Source organism: Sinohyriopsis cumingii, chromosome 5 (assembly GCF_028554795.1).
Source record: "Sinohyriopsis cumingii isolate HCF-2022 chromosome 5, ASM2855479v2, whole genome shotgun sequence".
Classification (NCBI taxonomy): domain Eukaryota; kingdom Metazoa; phylum Mollusca; class Bivalvia; order Unionida; family Unionidae; genus Sinohyriopsis; species Sinohyriopsis cumingii.
This window is the reverse complement of record NC_142965.1, coordinates 133,830,540-133,855,860: the sequence shown is the minus strand read 5'-3', so window position 1 is coordinate 133,855,860 and position 25,321 is coordinate 133,830,540. Positions and strand designations below refer to the sequence as shown.

Sequence of the window (25,321 nt, the reverse complement as noted above, 5' to 3'; positions counted from 1 at the left end):
TAATATAATCCTGGTGTACCTGCCTTTATTTTATTATCTGGCTGTTAATACAATCCAGGTATACCTGCCTTTGTTGTATTATCTGGCTGTTAATACAGTCCTGGTATAGCTGCCTTTATTGTATTATCTGGCGGTCAATGCAGTCTTGTTATACCTGCTTGATTGTAACATCTTATTGTGAGAAGGAACATTTTTCTTTGATAACTAAAGATCTTATGTCCATTTCCTTTTTCCACTTCAACAGGATCCACAACAATAGAAAAGTATGATTTGCGAACCAATACATGGACACAGGTTTCGAATATGAATGGCCGAAGATTGCAGTTTGGAGTTGCTGTCCTTGATAATAAACTGTACATAGTTGGTGGAAGAGATGGTCTTAAAACCTTGAACACAGTGGAATGTTATGACCCTAAAAGGAAAACCTGGACCCTTATGCCTCCAATGTCCACACATCGACATGGATTGGGTAGGTCCTCTTTATAATTAACATCCCTTCTCATATACTCAGAACTTAGTTAGCACTCTGTATACACTATATTTCATGGCGTACCAATTTTTGTGGATTATGTGGTTGCTTCAAACCACAGATTTAACAGCACAAGTAACAGTGGTAACAATAGGACCCTTTACCCAAACCATGAATTGAAGTACCAATGAAAATGGCTCTTTTAGCCAAACCATGAAAATTGATACCCATAAAAGTAAATGAAGTCGCAGTTTGAATAGTTCTGGTATGACAGATAATAAGTAAATAATAGCTAAAGAAAGAAATTATGTATGACATACAGTGATTCATAACTTGATATCTTTACCATTAGGTAATGGTCTTCTAACCCTGCAGGTCTTTTTCCATGTGTAAGAAAGCCTAACAATGAGCAGGCATTGAAATGTGTAAGAAAGTATAACTGTATGCATTCTTTGATAGAAAGTAGAACTGTATGCAGTCTTTGATAGAAAGTAGAACTGTATGCAGTCTTTGATAGAAAGTAGAACTGTATGCAGTCTTTGATAGAAAGTAGAACTGTCTGCAGTCTTTGATAGAAAGTAGAACTGTATGCAGTCTTTGATAGAAAGTATAACTGTGCAGTCTTTGATAGAAAGTAGAACTATGTGCAGGCTTTGATATATGTAAGAAAGTAGAACTATGTGCAGGCTTTGATATATGTAAGAAAGTAGAACTGTTTGCAAGCTTTGATAGAAAGTAGAACTGTTTGCAGGCTTTGATAGAAAGTAGAACTATGTGCAGGCTTTGATATATGTAAGAAAGTAGAACTAGGTGCAGGCTTTGATATATGTAAGGAAGTAGAACTGTGTGCAGGCTTTGAAATGTGTAAGAAAGTATAACTGTATGCAGTCTTTGATAGAAAGTAGAACTGTATGCAGTCTTTGATAGAAAGTATAACTGTATGCAGTCTTTGATAGAAAGTATAACTGTATGCAGTCTTTGATAGAAAATATAACTATGCAGTCTTTGATAGAAAGTAGAACTGTATGCAGTCTTTGATAGAAAGTAGAACTGTGCAGTCTTTGATAGAAAGTATAACTGTTTGCAGTCTTTGATAGAAAGTAGAACTGTATGCAGTCTTTGATAGAAGGTATAACTGTATGCAGTCTTTGATAGAAAGTAGAACTGTATGCAGTCTTTGATAGAAAGTATAACTGTATGCAGTCTTTGATAGAAAGTAGAACTGTATGCAGTCTTTGATAGAAGGTATAACTGTATGCAGTCTTTGATAGAAAGTATAACTGTTTGCAGTCTTTGATAGAAAGTAGAACTGTATGTAGTCTTTGATAGAAAGTATAACTGTATGTAGTCTTTGATAGAAAGTATAACTGTATGCAGTCTTTGATAGAAAGTATAACTGTATGCAGTCTTTGATAGAAAGTATAACTGTATGCAGTCTTTGATAGAAAGTATAACTGTATGCAGTCTTTGATAGAAAATATAACTATGCAGTCTTTGATAGAAAGTAGAACTGTATGCAGTCTTTGATAGAAAGTATAACTGTATGCAGTCTTTGATAGAAAGTATAACTTTATACAGTCTTTGATAGAAAGTAGAACTGTATGCAGTCTTTGATAGAAAGTAGAACTGTATGCAGGCTTTGATAGAAAGTAGAACTATGTGCAGGCTTTGAATGTAAGAAAGTATAACTATCTATTCTTTGATAGAAAGTATGACTGTGTACAGTCTTTGATAGAAAGTAGAAATGTGTGCATGCTTTGATATGTGTAAAAAAGTATAATTCTGTGCAGGATTTGATAGAAAGTATAACTGTGCATGCTTTGATATATGTAAGAAAGTATAACTGATATGTGTAAGAAAGTTTAACTGTGTGCACACTTTGATATGTGTCAGAAGTATAACTGAGTGCGGATTATGTGACGGGGTGAGACTATATACTGTATAATTCTATTGTTATGACTCTGTTGTCTTAAACTAAGTAATAGAAAAGAGTGAGAACCAAAATGTTTGCCAAATTAAGCAAATTTATTTCCCTAGAATACAAAAAAAGCCCAAATTAAACAAATAAATTTATTTCCCTAGAATACAAAAGTGAACATTTAAAAAGAACTTACAGTAATGTAAATGAACTCTTTACCTTCTGCTAACGCATATATACAACACTAAAAGGAGCTTTGTATCTCCAGAGACACATATACAAAGTGCTAACAGTACTCTCTCTGTCCCTATTGGCTCATACATGTAGTTCTGGCCAAGGAAACCCCAGAGCCACATGTGAATGTTTCATATTAAAGCTTTCCATTGGATGAAATTACAAACATCCGGTCTTTTTAACAATATTTAGCCAATGAAAATAGACCTTACATAAAATGATGAAAGTGTTCTATTAGTAGTTTTACAGCCTGTAAGCTGGAATTTCAACTGAAAACAAGGTCAGTTGTGACATTGACACAAAATGGCAACATTCATTTATTCAAACAATTCTGACTAAAGTTTGGAAGGATTAGAAGGTGATGACATCAACTTTAACGATCATAGTAAAGACGAAGGATCAGACATTAGTGTAAGTCCAGTTTTGACACCGGACATCTCAGATTTATCTGAATCTGAGGATGAAACACACATCGACCTTGAATGGCTGGAACACTTGAGCAGGTACATTTGGATTATTTTATATTGTACAACAGATTCAGGGCCAACATCTCACTTCAATGAAAATGCAAGGGAGCGATTTCTTTTTACAATCTTCTCCCAAAGAAATATTCCAGTCATTGGTAGCTTTAACAAACAGATATGCCGAAAAACAAAGTAGTGACAAGCCTGATCTGTAATGGTCACCTACTTCCATTATAGAAATGAAGTAATTTCATGGACCACATGTTGTTTATATTATAATGCAAATTCCAGAATAAACCTTGGTGAGTGCTTAAATTTGTATTTCTCGTTAAATTACATAATTTGCATGGGACAAGATTGTATAGAAAATGTAGACAGCATGTGCATTAACTCAAGTAGCTCTCACTCAGGGAGCCATTTATGATGGTCGGGGGTTTAGCCTACAAACAGCAGCTAGAAGGCAGTCGGCTTAGTTTGCTTCATTGGGAGAGCACTTAGCACTCGCAAAAGAAGGTAAAGAGTTAAATCCCAAATAGTCAAAATCACTGCTCCGGTGGCCTAGTGGTTAGAGCATCTGCCTCGGATGCGGTAGGTTGTGGGTTTGATCCCCGACCGGTTCATACCAAAGACTTACAAAAATGGTACTAACAGCTGCCTCACTTGGTGCTCAGTATTAAGATGTTAGTGTTAGGACTGGTCGGCCTGGTGTCAGGAGAATGTGACTGGGTGGGACATCATGCTACATGTCTGCAGCATGATGCCCCAGTGCTAAACATCACTATAAACTGTCACACTGACAACATCGTAGCTATATGACTGAAACATTGTTAAAGCTATGTTAAAAATCCAAATCACACATACACCCAAATAGTCCAGAAGTATTTATCCATAGTCCAAATGTTTCAGGTTCCTACTGAACTCCAGTGGTGTTCCAAATAAATGCCAATATTGAATGTGTTGACATGCCTTTAGTCTCGAATATGCCAGTGGCCTGTAGTGTGGCACTGTGCTGGAAATCTTTTAAAGCATCACATAAATATAATCTAAAGATATTTTTGTCTGAAATCACTTCATTTCTAAATTAATGTTTTAGTCCAAGAGTATTATAGATGAGCACTGAAGGAAATGAATAAAAGCAAAAACTACAGAAAAAAGATTTTGCCATAAAATCTGGTCTTCGAGATTGATTTGGATCCAGGTTGCATATTAGATTTAGTGGAGTTAATTGGGGAACGAACTACAGTAGTATCTCAGATGCATTAAACTGCACACATTTGTCATGCAAGGCATCTTCATGATCAAACTGTTGATTATAGACAGATTTTAAATTAGCATTGAACATGTATATTTTGAAGACAAAATGAAAAATAAGCTTTCAATAATCAGGACAGTTAATAATCAGTACAGCTAATAATCAGGACAGTTAATCAGTATAGTTAATAATCAGTACACTTAATAATCAGTACACTTAATAATCAGTACAGTTAATAAATAATCAGGAGAGTTAATAATCAGTACACTTAATAATCAGTACACTTAATAAATAATCAGGAGAGTTAATAATCAATACAGATGAATAAAAAGGAATATTAAAATTCTTGTGAATGAAAGCAAGACTGGACACAATTGTATTTATTGCACATCACGTGTCGATTGTAGTATTTTGTGGTGGGAGATATGATTACCATCATTGTATGAAATAATAAAAAAAATGTGCAAGAATTACATTAATTTGAAAGATAGCAACAAGCAGTTGAACTGCATAGGATTTGTAACTAAAGTTTGTGTAACTGTACTAGAGGTAAATAAGGTCTATTTGTGCTTTACAAACTTTTCAATTGAAATTCAGGTGTATATATCATCACTGCATCAGTTTCGAATACCAAACATTTTAAATTACATGTTACTTCCAACTTTACGATAGCAGTACATGATAGTTTGTTATACCTTACTGAAAACAGGTCAAACTTACAGAAAAAATCAACAGACTTACAGTTGGCAGGTCAGATTTTGAAATTTCTTTTCCTGTTTCCCAGCATAAATATTAAATTGATGTGTGATGATGATGAGTCAAGCTTGGAAACAAACCCATAATCATATGCTCACTGTATGTTTTCCCTTGCAGGTGTTGGAGTGTTGGAGGGCCCAATGTATGCAGTAGGTGGGCATGATGGATGGTCATATCTGAACACAGTGGAGAGGTGGGATCCTCAGGCCAAACAGTGGAGCTATGTGGCTCCAATGACTGTGTCCAGGTCCACTGTAGGGGTGGCAGTACTCTTTGGGAAGTAAGTCACACACACATATATATATATAGTGGTTGGGAGGCCATAGTGCTATACATGTATAAGTAGGTTGGTAAGTTGGCAACGGAAAGTATAGATAGTGTGTTATCACTAGCCAGTCTCATTGTATCCATAATGGTAATTCCATCAGAAATGTTCACAAGCAAGCATAATTTCTTGTTAATACACTCACACTAACTTAAGAAACACCATATTTTCTGAAGTACTAATATTTGCTGGACATGTCAAAAGGGTATCATGTTTGACCGACAGTGAAATGCATGTCAGACATTGGGAGTTTCTGAAAAGAAATGTGTTTATGCTTGAAAAATATTTGAACTGAAATTTATAGTGGAGATTAAGGGTATTGACTGCATAGTGTATTTAAGATGGACCAATTTAATTGTTGTGTATAATGGCCTAAACTACTGCTCCAGTGGCCTAGTGGTTAGTGTGTCTGCCTAGGATGCGTGAGGTTGTGGGTTCAATCTCTGGTTGAGTCATACCAAAGACTTACAAAAATGGTATCTTGTACTGCAGAACAATATAGCACTTTAAGGGTTAAGGTGGGGTGGGGACATTTATGTTGCAGTGATCAAATCTGCTGATAAACCTATTTCAACAGGTGTGAATAATGGTTGATTAAGAAAGCATTGGTTGTCTGTCGTTTTCCCATAAATAGGTTCGTAAGTAAACTTGTTAATTCAGGTGAGAAACATTTTTAGACCACACATTGCTGAATGCTTGGCTGCATATATTAGATGATGAAGCAAACATCTGTTGCTATTGTTGACCCTGGATTTAGCAACAGTTGTATGCAGTATTCATTGAAGACAAACACAGAGTAGACTTCATTGTTAATTGTTTAATAATAATTTTACATTAACAATTATCAGTTTTTGAAAGGAAAAAAAAATAAGCAAGAAGTGGTGATAGATATTTTTTAAAATAGGAATTCAATACATCTTGCTTAATTATTAAGTCAAACTCTTTTGTTTATTTTGGCACTAAAGCTTTGTAGTACTTAAGAAATTTGTGAAAATATTGTAACATTTTGGAAGCATCACCATAGACATGCTTTATCTGAACTTGTGTTATAATTATATACCCATGTTGATGTCTTGCTGTCTTGCCTGTGGTAGCAGTTACCAACAATATAGGAGTCATTCTAACCATGGTTATGTCAGAAAGTCATTGAAATTTAAATTTTTAATTTAATTATTTTATAGGTCATACAACATAATCACAGCATGATTTACAGGTGAAAACACAATGAATTGAGGAAATCTTGTAACAGGTAGAAATTGTTGACAAGAGAACGTGGATTTTTTACTTGTGGTTTATGATGATGAATTACTAATTAGCAGTAATTAATCTTTGCTACCATATATTCTTACATTTAAACTAGATCCAACTGCAAACGACATAGATCCAGATCTGCCAACATGCATTGCATAAATATTAAAAACTTTGATTTGCTGGTGTATTGCGACATAGACCCAGATCTGGCAACATGCAATGCGTAAACATTATAGACCTGGATTTGCTGGTGCGTTGTGACATAGATTCAGATCTGGCAACATGCAATGCATAAATATTAAAGACCAGGATTTGCTGGTGCATTGCGACACAGACCCAGATCTGGCAACATGCAATGCGTAAACATTATAGACCTGGATTTGCTGGTGCGTTGTGACATAGATTCAGATCTGCCAACATGCAATGCGTAAATATTAAAGACTTGGATTTGCTGGTGCATTGCAAGATGACAGATCAGGTTCTATGGTGTTTGCAGTTGGACCCAGCTTATGTATGAGTTTATATGCTACTAGGTTGAATAGGTATTGCTGTGTAGAGAATAAATGTAAGCATCAAGTGCAACAACATAAAATATAAAACTGAAAGACAGAATGTGCTGAAAACCAAAAATCATCCATGGGATGAATCATTCTAAAAAGCTAAGACAACCCTTTGACCTTTTACCTTAGGGTCAAGGTCATGCTTCAGAGTATTCGCTGACCATATTGTTACTTGTAGATGATAAATTTGTAATTGAAATTAATTAAACAAAATGAAAGTCTGCGATGTACCCTTTTTTAAAGTTATTTTTAAAAAAATCTCCATTATTGAATATACAGAATTTTACTTTTCACCACCATCTTAAACTTTTCACATAAGAATGTTTCATCATTCCTTATATACAAAATAATGCTGAGTACTGTTATTCATAATTTTTGTTCAATTAATTTTATAATTTTGGAACATGATCTGTTTTTGGCATTACATTTTTATTCTCAGATGCCATAAGATACAACTGTATAAATACATTTTTATTTTCAGATGCCTTAAGATACAACTGTATAAATACATTTTTTTTCTCCGATGCCATAAGATTCAACTGTATAAATACATTTTTATAGAACATGCACTACTTTTCTTCAGTTTCCAGTTCAGAATGAATGTTGTTATTATACTGTATTTCAGATTATATTATTATGTTCTATTTCAGACTGTATGTTATTATTATGCTGTATTTCAGACTGTATGCAGTTGGTGGGAGGGATGGCAGCTCTTGTTTAAAGTCAGTGGAATGTTTTGATCCACACACCAATAAGTGGATGATGTGTTCTTCAATGTCCAAGAGGCGGGGAGGGGTGGGTGTGGCCACCTGTAATGGCTTCCTGTATGCTGTGGGTGGACATGAGGCCCCTGCAACAAACCCAACATGCAGTCGATTTGACTGTGCTGAAAGGTGAGATCATGTCTTTGACTATACGAGTGAAAATGGGTACTTGTATTTTGCTTCATTTTTTAATGAAGAGGTGAGATAGGTCAGTGTTGATAGTGTCATCATGCACACAGTTGAATGTAGTGGTCATGATCATTTAGATGACCACTGCATAGTAATGGTTAAGATTTTGGTCAAATAAGCAGATTTCTTTTTGAGTCTTCATTACTTGAAAACTGTACTGTTTTTATACAATTCTGTCCTGTACAGTATTTTGTAAATTATTACATATAATTGGAGCAATCATAACCTCCCCTTTATACATGTGCAGAAATGATACTGATGAACTGGCTAATTGATTTTTCAATCAGTGTGTCAAAGGTCTGGGTAATGGCATCTTAGGAAGAAAAATAACTTAAGTCTTTTGTCATCTACATTGACCAGAGGTTCTAGATGACTCACATTTAAGACAAAGAAGAGACCTATTGAGTTCAGCTTCAAAAGGCCAAAGTTCAAGGTCAGTGACTCTAAGACGAGTCGTTTCAATGCCATACAAATAGTCCAAAGCTCAATAATAGCTTGTATTTTTGGCTGGCTTGCATATGGGGCAAGAAAGAAGCCTATTGACTTTGGGGTCAAAGGTCAAAGTGACCCAAAGAAGACAATGTTTACATGTCAGACTTTAAAGTTGTACAAGCACATTTGTTGATCAGAGTGGCTGACCAGTGAAATAAGGTTTTACATGATTTGTACAATCTTTAAAATTCTTTGAATTGAAAGTGTTGCCTTGAAAACTTCTATAAGATTGGCTGTATCCTTGAAAGATATTCTTAATTTTTTTAAAAACTCAAAAATATTGCCCAGAAGCTTTAAATTATCTGAATGAATACAAAAGTTTAAACTTAAGTAAAGTACATCATTTTAAATTTAGAATTTTTTAAAAGTTATTTTCTAGATACAGTCCTACCCACTTATATCGACATACTTATGTCGACAAGTCGCCTGTTTCGACAAAAAAGCAAAGTCCCGGTCCCTTGGTCTACTGTTACTACCAAAATTATCATGCTTATGTCGATCTCGAGATAAAAAATAAATGTACATGTCAACAGAAGCCCCTTGGTCCCAGCTTGGACAAATCCTTTGTTTTCTAATCATTTATGTCGACAAGCTGCCAGTTATGACCCATACATTGTTCAACAATTAGTTGATCTTGCCGCCAGGCTTTAATGTTATGATCAGATAAAAATTCAGGCTTTTGTTTGGTCCTATAAAGTTGGCCTCTCATGGCGACTTAAATAAAAGCAGTGAAATCTGATTTATTCTTGCATTTCCAAAGTGATCGGGGATTAAAACAAGTTTATTGTGCTGTGGAAGTTTCCTTTTTAACTTTATTTAGCATGTGTCAATGTATACAATATTATGCCTTCATTATTCATATCAGCCACATATCTCCTGTTCGCTTTTATGTACTTTTCACGATGACTTCTGTAACTAAATACATGTACTGTTTAAACCAACTTGTTGACAGGTTTTCATTTCTCCGTGAATAGCCCCATCCCCTTGGTAGCCTCAGTAAGATGGGAACAGACTGGCCAAAATCTAGGCCAATTTAAGTACATGCACTTGAAGCATGTAAATAACAACTATGCAACCATGTGCTAATGCTGACATTGAATATCGTAGTGAATGTTTTTCATATCAGGATGAGACGGATGCAGTATTTTATTGTTGATTTTATTACACAAAGGTAACCAAAATGTAATTTGTCAATATACAAGTGTATTTCACACTGGGTTTTTTTCTTCATGTGCTCAAAATTTCCATTGTTTGTTTTCTCAAAGTGTAAATGCTACTCACTGACGACAGGTCACCCCATACTGATGAATTTAACTTGTATCTTTTTTCAGACACCCCCCCAACACTTATCTTGACATCCGCCCATGTTTTACAATATTTCCTCGGGCCCGAGGATGTCAACATAAACGGGTAGAACTGTATAGTGAATAAATTAAATGGGATAATATTAGGTGGATCAGATGATAAATGTCATGTGTAGTTAGATGGAGTAGCTTCCCTTTGCTGTACTGGCATGCTGATTAGTTAATTTTTTTTTACTCCTGTACTGATTTATGCTGTGATCGACAAATTACATTTAAAAAAAGTTGAATTTCCTTCAAAATACTGTTTGAACTCCACAAAAACAGAACTCACAGAGTCGGTACAAACCGTGGATTTACATAAAAGTATAATAGGCTTATCTACCACATGGCATGGGTATAATATATCATTTATGATCATTTTTGTCACTTTTTTTTTTTACAATAACGGCTAATAGAATGTAGTCAGTTTTCACAATAAGAGAAAGAAACAATTTCAGTGTCACTTCTTAAACTCCTAACAAAGAACTATATCTCAATCATTTGTATAGTTTTTTAAAAATATTTAGTGCTTTGACCTTTGACCACCTAGTTAGCAAAGTGCAAGTTAAAATTGAATCGAGGTGCTTCCTTTCTTTATTCAAAGAACAACAGCTTCTCCTATTAGCACTTTTATTCAATTTTCTTTGTTATTCTCCCTCTCCAGTATAATCTGGAAGTAATTTGAAACCGTGTCATGTTTATTTCTTGGCAGAATTTATATAATTTAATTTTAATTTTTTAAAGTGTATATGGATTAATAATGATTTGATCACTTTTAAACATTTTTCCTTTGGCCACAGTTATAACAGTTGAATTGTATTTTATTTGCCTTTTGTTTGTATCAATTTTAGTAAAAATTTTATTATTTTTTTTGTTTGAATCACAAAATGGTGCCAATATGCAACACATAAATCTGCATGTTTCATTAATACTCTAGAGCAGTAAGATTGTCTTGCAATAAAATCAAAACATACCACAAAACAAAAAAAGCCTTACTCAGGGGATGTAACTAATCAGTAACTTTTTTAAGTGTTACTATTCATTATTTTAATACGAAAGTTGAGGAATTCATGTTAAGTATACCAGAAAAGTGGATTTATAATTTACATTAGTTAACAATATGCATAAAATTTTCACGTAATGAAGATTTTCTATATATTTGACTTTGAAAAGAGATATATTTCTTTTTATTCATTCGTTATGATTTCATTATATTCAGCTATCTTAAGCCAGGTATATTGTGGTATTATCGATCTGTCCTTTTGTGTTTGTTTCTTTGGCTCATAATTTTGTAACAGTTCGAGTGATTTTCACTAAGCTTTGTCCAAGTGTTTGGCTAGACCATGTATCACATACCATAGCTGCACCCTTGCCGTGCTGTCAAAGTCATGCCAAAGGAGAATCTAATTCTGTGCCTTGTATCCTTGTCCCAAATATAAATCTGTGAACCACTGAAGAGACATTTTAATGAAAGTTTGTCCAAGTATATATCATGACAGCTTGTTGTGTACCATAGCCATGCACCCCAGCTCAGGGTCAGGGTTAAGGCAAGGGAAATTATAAATCTTCATTCCATGTATCAGTTTTATAACCAGACTACTGAAGATATTTTAAAGATGCTTGAGACTATTGTATATCTTGACTTGACAACATCTTGCATATTCATTCTTATCCCAGACTCAAGGTCATGGTCACAACAAAGAATAATTTTATTCAGTGGCATGTTTCAATATCCATGCTGCTACTTTTAAATTTCCAGGGGCCCCGGTGGCCGAGTGGTCTAAAGCGCTCTCCGTTACGGATCACTGCCATCTCACCTCTGTCTGCATAGGTTCGAGTCTCTGATTCGGCCAGTGTGGGTATGTGAGAAAGCTTGCCAGTAGCTTCTCAAGGGTTGGTGGTTCTTTCCACTGATGGGTTCTTCCTCCACCATTAATACTGGCTGCCATGTATGGCCTAGTGTGTGCTGGAAAATGGCGTTAAACCCTACAACAACAACAACAACATTTAAACTTCCACTAATATTTTGATGAAACTTTAGCCTGGTTCTCACCTTATATTACAGTCAAATTCCTAAGTCACAGGTCAAGATCATTCAGATGGAAAAGGTCATGAGTTCAGCATGTCTATGCATTTTCCAGTTCTCTTGTTAATCTCTTGTGATGAGGATTTTGAGAGTGCAATGCAGAGAGCACCAAATTATGTAAGGGCTGTTCCATTAAAACAGGGGCCCCGAGTGGCAGAGTGGTCTAAAGCGCTCACCATTATGGATCACTGCCATCTCACCTCTGTCTGCTTGGGTTCAAGTCACAGGTTCGGCCAATGTGGGTATGTGAGAAAGCTTGCCAGTAGCTTCTCGTGGGTCAGTGGTTATTTCTGGGGTTTTCTTGGGTTCTTCCTCCAACGATAATACTGGCCGCCATGTATAGCCTATCTTGTGCTGAAAAATGGCGTTAAACCCTACAACATCCATTAAAATATACTTAAGACCCTGAGAAGGCACTTTTAAGTGGGGTACTCACCCATAGATGCAATTTAGACATTTCTTATTTTAATATGAACTTTGTGAAATCAAAATATCCTGGCATATATTTTTTTTTAAACAGCCTTCCCTGGTTACCATGTATGTTTAAATGGAATAGCCCTTACATGAAATCATCCCATAGGCCACATCAAATCATAATTACAAGCAACAGTAACAGTAAGAAATTAAAGATTATTGTGATTATGTAGATACAAAGGTTTATTTATGCAAATGATCAAGATGCTTGTGAAATTGACCTTCCTAGTAATTAAGCTCTTTTGTTTTGTGCTTGTTTCAGATATGACCCCAAGACTGATCAGTGGACCATGATTGCATCAATTACATCCCCTAGGGACTCTGTAGGAATGTGTCTTCTTGGAGACCATCTGTATGCTGTAGGTGGTTTTGATGGACAAAATTATCTCAGTGATGTGGAAAACTACGACCCAGTAACAAATGAATGGACAAAGGTATCTTTACCCCACCCATGTTTATTCTTCATGTTTATTCTAAGTAGTAATTTTTCAGTAGGCAAACTATATATGTCATGACTTACTCTTTGCTGACAGTGCAACAGTGAGAAGCCACATGCAGGCGTATCTCCAAAATCTTGTTGGACTTAATGCTTACCATCAGCCTGAGAGGGACACAGTTGATGGGTTAAAATGTCGATGAGTCGCCTGTCATTAACATCATTATCTATAAACTTAAGGTTGTCAACAAGTTCACATACCTTGGGTCTACTTCGGTGTTGGAAAGGCCATCTCAGCGATGTCCAGTTGGAGAAAGATGACCTGGAGCAACAACATGCTGACTGAACACACCAAAATATGACTACCTAGCATGTGTTATTAGCATGCTGTTTCAATGCTGTACCAAGTCATGGCCACTATGGTTGCACTACGATAAAAGACTGAACAGCTTTCACTTGCGCTGCCTCCGATGCATGCTCAGAATCTCCTGGAGTTGCAGACATGGAAGGTTCTAGAGTGTGCATACATTTTTAGTTTTGCTCAGACAGCATTGCCTATAATTGCTTGAACATGTATACTGAATGGATGGACACGTATCAAATGACATCCTCTATGGCAAACTGGCTTCTAGTGAATGGCCGCCAGGTCATCGACACCTACACAGAGACATCAAGACATTGGACATTGATGTGCACAGCTGAGAAACATTTGCTTTGGACCGTAATTGCAGGATGCATGAACTTGATCAAGAACTTTAGAGATGCGCGAGAAAACAGTTACAATTGGCAAAGAAGAAAAGAGCCAGCAGAAAGGACAGGTAGCAACCCAAGAGATCACCTCCAGCAGATGAAAGAGATTGTCACTCCTGAGCGAATCTTTTCAACTACAGCATATTCTTTTAGTCAAACAACTGACTTCCTTAGAGCACAAATCCATGGTCCTCCGACACTGAAGGGTGCTGACTGTTGTGAGTCTAGATATTGGTCTTCTAGTTGCATAACCAAATTGGACTTTGTTTCAGTTTGAATTAATTCAGGTGTCACGGTGAAATAATTTTGATGTATACATGCAAATTCATAAGTCATTAATGTTTTAATGAAATATATATTATGTAGTGGTTAAAAAAGAATTATGCTCACTACTATGAATTAGTGAATTTTCAAAGAGAAATAATTTTGATAATTCACCGGAGTGACAATCATTTAAAAAAATATCACTCCAGAACTACTTTTTTTCAATAGTCAATGCTGATATTGTGTCATAGCATGTCATCTTGTCAGGTGAGAGAACCAGATTCCAGATTTGAATCCCACAATAGATTTTATTAAATTGTCATTTTTTTTTTTTCCAAATTAGTAGTTTCATATCTTGAATTAAAAAGACAATTATACTACTGTGTATATTTGTCTGCACAGGTATACAAACATGTACAGGTATACATACATGAAGAACATTACAGTAGACAGCTGACATTAAAGTAAGACATCTACCACAATCTGCATTATTTTTTACCTAGCCTACATGTTAGAGTATAAAATTTTAAAAATGGTTTGTTTCTAGTGAAAAATGGACATGTGGGTGAAAAACCTAATAGTTTCATTCATGGGATGAAATAGACGTACAAACCAGCAGATATCCTATATATATATTTGTCTTCAGCTATTTAGTTATGTATTTTCTTTTCATTTGCAGGTATCTCCACTATGTACAGGTCGGGCTGGGGCCTGTGTGGTTCATGTACCACACAGTTGACTAAAGCCACGCTGGTCACTCCAACTTCTTAAGAAATGGCCGTCGGGGTTTTTTCATCGCTGTAAATCCAAATCCAGACAGACAGAATTTGGAAGCTCCACCTGGGTGTGATTTGCCAGTTGGACATGTATATATCTTGGTTCAAGGACAAGTCATAATTAATAATACACTTGTTTGTAATATGAATTGGACAAGTAATTCGGTTCTAGTTTTGCAGCAATACTGGGGCATTATAATACTTGTAAGACAAGTGTAAATTAAACATCGCAATCTTGGCATTAAATGCTCATGATTATATTTACTCTCCACGGTAACAAGATATTGGTCATATGACAAGTCCATCTAGATTAATGATCTTGTGATGGCAAAAGACATGTCTATGAGCCAAATCATCCAGTTAAACAGCGCAATTTTAGCATATATATGTGTAGAACAAGTTGATAAAGTGATAAGTAACGAATTACACATCATCATGTACATGAGATGTACACTGGCCAAGCCTAACAACAGGCAGATCACAAGTCTGAAATAGCACATATAAGTAGCTGTGGAAAGTGCTAGTTTTCATTCACATTGAATACTGGAGTAGTATTTGTGGATGACCAATGAGATGCACACTCATGTAAATAGGAACACAGTTATGCACTGGAACATTGAAGATATTTTAGTAATTGCTTTATGTTTGTGAAAAAGAGAAACTGCTTATCATGGCATAATGCCATATGGATACTGAATCATTTGTATGAGGGAGGTTATTGACACTTAAGAAGTATGTAACGGTTTATTTATAGAAAAAAGGAATGATTTTGTAAATTATTTTTATTCTCAAGGAATCCATTCAGATGCCATAATTAATGGCAAATTGGCTCAATTTCTTCAGTCTTTCACATTGAACTATAATATTCATCATCAGTTGCATGTTGTCAGTGCTTCCTGTCAGACAACTGCTGAATCATCTGTTTTGTGTAGCATTACCTTACATCATAATGTATCCTGGAGTAAATCTCAGTCATCATAATGGAAGTATTGAGGATTTTTACCAAGCCTGAAACAATTAGATTGGTTAAAATTGCATCGTGCTTGAGAAAACTTTCAAGTTATTAGTTCACAACACCAGAGAGGAACTACTTGTATGTTAAATTCACCCTTGTGTGTTTTGACAACATTTGTAAATGATGGTTAAAACATAGCTCTGTTCATGAGATTTTTTATTGTTAATTATGAGAATTGAACTATGTAGTTCATGGGATAAAAAAAGTCATGAAGTTTAAAAACAAACTGCATACAATGCATGAACAGCCTTCAGGTGGCTATGATCAACCATTCTGTTTACTCATTGTCAATCATGTTGATTTCATTGATCTTAATAAATGTGAGGTCAGTTCTTAAATAATTTTCAAAATTACCAAGACTTTATATATAAAAATTGTTTCCAGTTGTCTTTAAACTAATGTTCACATTTATTGTTAGCAAGTATACAAATATTTCATTGACATTTACATCAAGGGGCTTGATTTTATCAGCATCTCTCCAAGATCTGTTAATCTGAAGATCAAGTTCTCTACAGTATTGCATAGATAAATTTCTAAATTGAGGCAAGTTTGTATTTTTCTTGGTATACAAAACTGAGCCTTTCAGCTTTGATTTTCCAGTTTGATTAATTCTAGTGTTGCAGGAGAGGAGGACAGAAATTGCTGCCATCAGTTATAAAACTTAATGCTTCTCCTTCACAGTCAGGCACACATACCTTGAGTTTACAAGTGTGTACAGGAGCCACTTTGGCTTAATGGTTACAGGGTTCCCAGTGATCTTGAAAACTTTGAATTCCTTAGGTATCCTGAAAAACCTTGAAAAAGGCTTAAATTGTGATATAATCCTGGCATTCTGTCAGGAACCCTTGAAATTGAAAAATGATGCCAACAGAAAGATATCATGATTTTAAAGGAGACTACTTTTGTGATTTTCGGTAACTGTTGGTTTTGCCTGTATGTGATTTTTATAGTCTGATATAGCCATGGGGCATCTTGAACACTTTTAGTCTCATGTTTGCCACTAATCATTCATCTTCCAGAAATGTCATCTGGACAAATTTGAGTTAACAATGCAAACTCGGCATTTGCAAGAGGCAAGGGTTTCATCAGTATATGATCAAGACTCTTGTGATAAAGCCTGTCTTCTTTTGTTTATATAAAACCTTGTCATGCTTATAACACTAGATTTAATTTTTATCAGTTGCATGTTGTCAGTGCTTCCTGTCAGACAACTGCTGAATCATCTGTTTTGTGTTGCATTACCTTACATCATAATGTATCCTGGAGTAAATCTCAGTCATCATAATGGAAGTATTGAGGATTTTTATCAAGCCTGAAACAATTAGATTGGTTAAAATTGCATCGTGCTTGAGAAAACTTTCAAGTTATTAGTTCACAACACCAGAGAGGAACTACTTGTATATTAAATTCACCCTTGTGTGTTTTGACATTTGTAAATGATGGTTAAAACATAGCTTTGTTCATGAGATTTTTTATTGTTAATTATGAGAATTGAACTATGTAGTTTATGGGATAAAAAAAAATCATATAGTTTGAAAACAAACTGCACACAATGCATGAACAGCCTTCAGTTGGCTATGATCAGTCATGTTGTGTACTCATTGTCAATCATCTTGATTTCATTGATCTTGAAAAATGTGAGGTCAGTTCTTAAATAATTTTCAAAATTACCAAGACTTTATATATGAAAATTGTTTCCAGTTGTCTTTAAACTAATGTACACATTTAATGTTAGCAAGTAAACAAATATTTCCTTGACATTTACATCAAGGGGCTTGATTTTATCAGCATCTCTCCAAGATCTATTAATCTGAAGATTAAGTTCTCTACAGTATTGCATAGATAATTTTCTAAATTGAGGCAAGTTTGTATTTTTCTTGGTATACAAATATTTCATTGACATTTACATCAAGGGGCTTGAAATTTGTTTCATTTATTATATATTTGTGTCACGATTTTGAGTTTTGTTATGACTTGCATGCTTTATCACAAACATGGACACCCTTGGCAAAACTGAATGATTGCCTGTGTTCTGCAAAGTTGCTGATGATTCCATGGACTCAGGGTTTTGTATTAAGTTTCCATCAGTCTCTTTCATCATCTGAATGATCTATTTTTAATCATGCTTCAGTAAATTGCCTTGCAAAATAAGCTTTTCCATTACCATCCATGTTTTCAGAATTGGTTTCATATTGCAGTAAATTAGTTTTTACCGAACCTGCATCATATTTTATACTGGGAACTGGAAATATCCTGTTGCGCGTTCATGTTTAGCAATTCGTTCTCACTGACATAGAATGCCGCTCAGTTGTCGTCACACGATGTATAAAAATGCTTAATTGTTACAAACCTGATATTTCTTAATGTACAAGATTCTTGTATGTATGATTTTCTTGTAAGTAGTTATTTAACAAGTTTTTTCCAGTTAATCTTGGCAAAAATGTACAAAAGAATCAAAGGCAATTTTATGAAATTTGTGATTTTCAGTTTTGAGAGAGCCTTGTTACAATTTTTGGACCTAAACACATACTTGATGGTGCCTTCCTTCTGTAGTGGACCATTTAATTTGGCACACCTCATGTACATAAGCATATGTTTGACATATTAGTTAGTTTGTGAGTGTTTTTCCCAGGTCCTATTTTACTTTTTTGGGGGCCATATATTTTGTAATTTAGGTGTTGATAGTTGTTTTGCAATTAAGTTTTCAAAACTAAATTGATTTTTAAATCATTTTTCATAAATAAAATATAAATTGTCATTTGATGAATTTAGTTCCATTTTTATGTATAGAATTTTTCTTAAATGCTAGATGGCCCTTTGAGCATTGAATGTGGTAAATTAACGTGGACAACCATGCAAGCTGATTCACACCATTAGGGCAAACAAAAGTAAAATTTATGTTTGAAGAATGTAGTAAGATCAATTTAACAGTAAATTAGCCTTACATCTTTTTATCATTATGACATTGTAAACTTGATGATGTCAGCAGCAAGGGAGTGAGTCAAGATATCTTCTTGATGGAACTGGTCCATATGTGGGCACTGTATCTAGTCCTCATTAGGACACAGTTTGGGTTATGTAACTAGTCCACATATGGACACAATTTGGATTATGTATTAATCCATATGTGGGCACTGTATCTAGTCCTCATGGGGGCACAGTTTGGATTATGTAACTAGTCTACATGTGGGCACTATATCTAGTCCTCATGGGGGCACAAATTGGGTTATGTTACTAGTCCACATGTGGGCACTGTGTCTAGTCCTCATGGGGGCAAAATTTGGGTTATGTAACTAGTCCTTCTGGGGGCACAATTTGGGTTATGTAACTAGTCCAAATGTGGCCACTGTATCTAATCCTCATGGGGGCATAATTTGGGTTATGTAACTAGGCCCACATGTGGCCACTGTATCTAGTTCTCTCAGGGCACAATTTGGGTCATGTAAAGGTCACATGAGAGCACTGCTTGAACTGTAATTTCAAAAGATTGACACCTGCAAATTCTCATTGTCTATATAGATTGGGCAAGCCATTAAAGGCATAATGATATCAGCTCACTTTCCCATTATATCAGTGCATTTTGGAAAGTGTCCATTATTATTATCCCAAGATTTGAAATGAAGTTTGGTTTCTTTTAGCCGAAGCCAGATTACAGCTTTGTTAGTGGTTCTCTTTAAATCATAAAATTGTAGAGAACCCTTCCACTCCTAAAAGTAGTTTTTTTTAAATAACCCTGCCCCAAGTTGTTTTGAAAGAAAGTTGTTTTAATCAGTTGTTGATGCAACATCAGCTGTAGGCACTTTTTCATTTGCTATGATTTTATATGTAGTGATAATTTCCTTGCTTAATGTTTGGTAGCTGTATGATCTCATGATCTAGTCATGTTCACAGCTTGTGAAATCTGAAGTCTTCCAAGTTGGGAAGACAATTTTCAGTATCAAATTCATGTCAGATTATCCCAAAAATGTAAACATTACATTTAGAGCTAAAGTTGAGATTGCAAATCATATTTGTTTTGAACTGATTTCAGGCAATATTTAAATGGTATGGTTTGCATCTTAGCTGTTAATGGTTTTTAAGAAAATGTACTTGACCTTTCTCCTGAATTCCAAAATGTGGTCAAGCTCGCATAACCATTGTCTTGAAATCCAAATAATGCTTAAGCTTGCATGGGTGAAATATATCTTTAACTGTGAAAATGAAGGAACGTTTGAAGGATATGCAAATGAGGAGAAACTTGTTTATCCAGATGTTGTTTTTTTTACCACTATTTTATATAAAGATTACTTTATCTGTAATTGTGTACAAGTCCATTCCAACTTCAAACAACATAGATCCTGATCTACAATCATAAATTGTGCAGACATTATGCCATAGCAGATCAGGGTCTGTGCAGGTTGGATTTGGCTCATACTTGTTTTTCACAATATATGGTGAAAAAATTTGATTCCAGTATTAATGGAGGTTGTCTTCTTTCGTAAATTGTTCAGATACTTAGATATTACAATTAATGGAGTCTGGATCAAAAAGACATCCCTGTGGACAGATCTATCAAAAGTAGTGCCTATCAAGTCATTATATCACTGTGAATGGTATGTTTATGATGTGTCATTATTTGTTCAATTAGTTTTAGTTTCTTACATTTTCAATTGGTAACATTATCTAGTGTTTCATAATACCATGCTTCCTTCATTTTATAATAGGAGCCATTTCATTCAGAAAATTTCTATTTTTATAAACTACATTTTCATACATATATAAAATCGTAATTGTCAGGTACCTTGTTGAAAACATCGAAGCCTGATCTGTATCATACAGTTTCTTGTCACTGTATTTTTAAGGATGTTTATGTTATTTTCTGATATTGAATTTTGCTTGACTGGTGCTTGTTTTCATGTTTTTTTGTCACAATTTAATATAAGCTACAGTCCTGCTGAATATTTCCATACATTGGGTAGGTAAAAATGTAATATATGATGATACATATGGTTGAGATCAGTCAAGTTTGGTCATCTGCAGAAGTGAAGCAGATTTTATCAGCATCTCTCCAAGATCGGTTAATCTGAAGATTAAGTTCTCTACAGTATTGCATAGATAAATTTCTAAATTGAGGCAAGTTTGTATTTTTCTTGGTATACAAAACTGAGCCTTTCAGCTTTGATTTTCCAGTTTGATTAATTCTAGTGTTGCAGGAGAGGAGGACAAATTGCTGCCATCAGTTATAAAACTTAATGCTTCTCCTTCACAGTCAGGCACACATACCTTGAGTTTACAAGTGTGTACAGGAGCCACTTTGGCTTAATGGTTACAGGGTTCCCAGTGATCTTGAAAACTTTGAATTCCTTAGGTATCCTGAAAAACCTTGAAAAAGGCTTAAATTGTGATATAATCCTGGCATTCTGTCAGGAACCCTTGAAATTGAAAAATGATGCCAACAGAAAGATATCATGTTTTTAAAGGAGACTACTTTTGTGATTTTCGGTAACTGTTGGTTTTGCCTGTATGTGATTTTTATAGTCTGATATAGCCATGGGGCATCTTGAACACTTTTAGTCTCGTGTTTGCCACTAATCATTCATCTTCCAGAAATGTCATCTGGACAAATTTGAGTTAACACTGCAAACTCGGCATTTGCAAGAGGCAAGGGTTTCATCAGTATATGATCAAGACTCTTGTGATAAAGCCTGTCTTTTGTTTATATAAAACCTTGTCATGCTTATAACACTAGATTTAATTTTTATCGCATTATATCTCAAACAAAATTGAGATATGTGAAAACTTTACTGGTAAGTTTATTTTTATTCTAAATGCTGAGTCAGAAATTTTATAAAATCGAGACTGTAGCCTGAATTTGTTTATTTGTATTATTTTAAGTCGGACCACAAAAACAGTAACCTCCAACTTTCTACCTGAGTAATTTTTAGATTACCTGCAGGACTATCCCTGTTAATACAGAGCTTTGGTTCTTGCTGCCAAAGAAGAGGAAGCACAAACATTAGCATCATCCTTCTCTGGGGGTTAGGAGGGGTGTATTATTTAGAGGATTTTTCAAGATCATCAACCACAAAATTCAGAAATTAAGGAATATATACCATGTACAAACCTACCCTACAAAAGTGACCCTAAATTAAAAGAGTTGGTGATCATAAAACATGTATTGTTGCCCACTTCAGCCCAAATAAAATAGTTCAGAATTAAAAAATGAAAGAGATGTCAGTGGCCGGTAAAAATTGCACAAAATTGTGTTGTTATCAGCCATGTACATCAAATTTGATTAGTCTGTGCCTAGCATTTTTTGTAATCAAGTTAATCCAGATTTTTACAAATAGTTTTATTCCAAAAAGTGCCCAAGAAAACCCTAGAAAAAGGCAAATGTCACTTAAATAGAGTGATAATTATGTCATCTACATATGCACTGACAGGTGCCTACAAAATTTGTTTTGTTTGTGTAGTCACACATGTTTGGTTGCGTACAAATCTTCCAGATTGATTATATTTTGTTCTTTCATTATTCCTAATGTGATTTGTTTAAATAATTATGGTATAAAAGCAGCATTATCAAAGTTGCAAAAATAAATGTACGCATTTAGTTATTTCTCTGGTTGTTTCCTGCTGCTCCTTGAATATTGCTTGACCCAAAAACTAGTTTGGTAATTTAAGTGAATAATGAAAAGATTAAATAGATCCTCTTCCTCGGTAGAAAAAAACCCAAGAATTTACATTCCATCTTTTCAGCTATCATTCAGTTTAATCCATAAAATGTGCATGTTGCTATTTGTGCTGAAACTCAAAATGCCAGTTGTTTGATGACGAGTACAAAAGAAAGGACCAAATTGTTCTTGATTGTTAGATTCAGACATATATAGACATAAATGGCAGCTCGTTTAAGAGGATTCTTTTTATCCTGGAGTTATTGTAGCAAGTCTTTGATTGGTTGTTCTGAAATTACCTCAACATGTTACAGCACACATACCCAGGAACATCCAAGAACGTGTACTTGACTGTAGCCCTTAATTCTGACCTTTGATGGCTTGAGTTTATGTTTGATCTAACTGCTAAGGTCCTTGACATCGCAAAACCTTACAGGAATTCCATGTCCCTCAGATCATTTAATTTTTTCCTGCATAATTTGCACATCCCATGCAGATTCAAGTCTTCTGTAAATAAACTGTCCCCAGATGCGTTAAGAAATGATTGGAGAACATGATCATATAGTTGTTTGGTAGAAGCTTTGTAATGAATCTTGTCTTATAAGACATTTAATCCAGAGTTGAAAAATATGAGATTCCTTCAAGGTTTTGAACATCAGGGATCTGAGCACCGTTACCAAATGTCCAAATCAAGAAATCGAAGATCAGCTTAAAATGCTATTACATCCTCAACTATCCCAATTTTGTACATGTATGGTACATTATGTACAGCAAGCATCACGCAAAGATGGAGAAAATTTGTCTTCATTTTTCGACATATAAAAGAGAAGGCACTTTAGTTACAAAAAAAAGAAGAAAAAACCAACATGTTATATTGAAGACATGAAAGCAATTCTTGACAATCAATTGTATTAAACATGCTTACAATGTATGCCATTTGTGCCAGAATAATTATGATATCTTGCTGATATACTAATTTAATTACAATGGATTATGTTGCAGTTTTAGTAGTAGAAACTACATTTTGGTGGAATAATGGGACAGATTTCCAGAATGATACTTAAAGAATTTATTGTTCTTCATTCATATCAGTGACTTAATTATTAAATATGACATGCAAAAAATATCAGTCTTCCATAGAAAGTAGTGGGTTTCATAGTCCAAGCTCTTGTTTCACACTTTTGATGGCTTAAAAGTATACATTAAATGCCAGAAAATATTATAAGGGAACCGCGTTTTTCAGTGTTGGTTCTTAATTGGATTTGTCAATTTCTAATTTGAATTATATGTTTCTCATTTCATAGAGCATACATTTTGAATATACAAATACCAAAAAAAATTGTTTTCAGACATCTGATGATAAAATTTTTTAAAGATTTGGTTTGTGTAAATTACTTAAAATTACAAACTGCATGTATACATCATTTCATTTGCTCTGCTTTGATTTTAAGAAGATTTACTGTAAAATCTGGGTATTAAATAGAAAAACATTTTTCAGATATGAATTCTTGTAATGTGTCTAGGAGTAGTGAATTGCCTCCCAAGATGAATTTTGTTATTTATGCTTATCAGCCAGATTGTAAAGCACAAAAAGTTGATTTAAAAAGGTAAAACAAAACAAAAAAGGAAAAGACAGTGACAGAACAATTAATTAAAATAGATGAATAGTAATGCTTATCACTATTTTTAGAAACAAAATAATCACAATTACAGATAATTGTAGATATTTGACTTTTTCTTCTTTACATTTACACTTACTTTTGCTTCAAACTCCATATTGTCTCCTCTGCAGATGTCACTGCAGCCTTAGTAACAGGGGAAATAACCCCTGTGAGCTTAATTGCTGACCTTTTAACCATTCCTTGTCTCTACTAATATGACACCTGATAGCATGGAAACATTAAATTTAGCCCCCTTCATACGGCTCTTGACATTCCACTAGATGACCATGACCTTTCCTATGACACTAGGTAATATTTATATCCAGTGGTAATTATTTTTAATTTGACATCAGTTAATGGCAATAATACTCAGAAAATTAACCACTGACCACATGTCAAAAATGTAAGCAACTGATTTCTGTGACCTTGACCTGTAAGCTCTATGACCATCAGTATCTACAGTTATTCCTTCACCCCAAGGCATTGAATGTTTTTCCTCTGATGAAAGCAAGAGATATTGCTCTTTAAAATATGTGCAGGACAGACTGAGGGAAGGACAGACATTACGACCCGTATGTCTTTCTTTTTGTGACATCGCAGGCAAGACAAAATTACTGGAATGCATGGATATGTTTTCAGTGTACATTTACTTTCGTATGTGTAATTGTTACCAGAATTTACAGTATTCACTTCTTTTTAATGTGATTTATTAACTAAACGTATAACTGTAATATTATTGTGTACAACACAACATACAAAAAAGTTGGATGCATAGGAAGTCAAAGGGATCGAGTTTCTCTTTTTCTTCCAAGGCCCAGATTTTTCTGCTGTATATATATATTCCACTGAAACTTCATACTAGTATTTTTCAGCTGCATCATATCCATAGATATGATTCAGAATGGACTAAGTGTTGATGCAAATGTTTCCATTTTTCCTGATAATGTTGGTGGCTAGTCTAGTTTTTAGATCATTCAGTGTGTAATGTTCTTTTGAGCTTACTAATTTGCATATATTTGTAAATACTTGTAACTCTGTCACATTTTTTCTTTGTTTTTTTTCAAATGTATTTTGCATACAAAATAAAATTGCAAGAATTCTGTGGTTTTTTTTGTAAAATATGAACATTGATTAATTTCCGATCACATATTTAAGTTGGGAAAACAAACAGTATTCACCACTGTCATACATT

General features: G+C 34.5%; 1 protein-coding gene across 10 annotated transcripts in view; it reads left to right on the top strand.

Annotated features, from left to right (window-relative positions):
• Positions 1–25,229, top strand: part of LOC149800272 (kelch-like protein 5) — a 295,329-nt gene extending 270,100 nt beyond the window's left edge. For all 10 annotated transcript variants that reach the window (XM_089959849.1, XM_089959848.1, XM_089959851.1 and 7 more), the window contains 5 exons: positions 245–469; positions 5,211–5,373; positions 7,910–8,122; positions 12,840–13,011; positions 14,707–25,229. In XM_089959849.1, coding sequence (XP_089815975.1) covers positions 245–469; positions 5,211–5,373; positions 7,910–8,122; positions 12,840–13,011; positions 14,707–14,766 — 833 coding nt within the window. In that variant the 3' untranslated portion in view covers positions 14,767–25,229. The remainder of the gene's footprint in view (positions 1–244; positions 470–5,210; positions 5,374–7,909; positions 8,123–12,839; positions 13,012–14,706) is intronic.
• Positions 25,230–25,321: the final 92 nt, after the last annotated feature.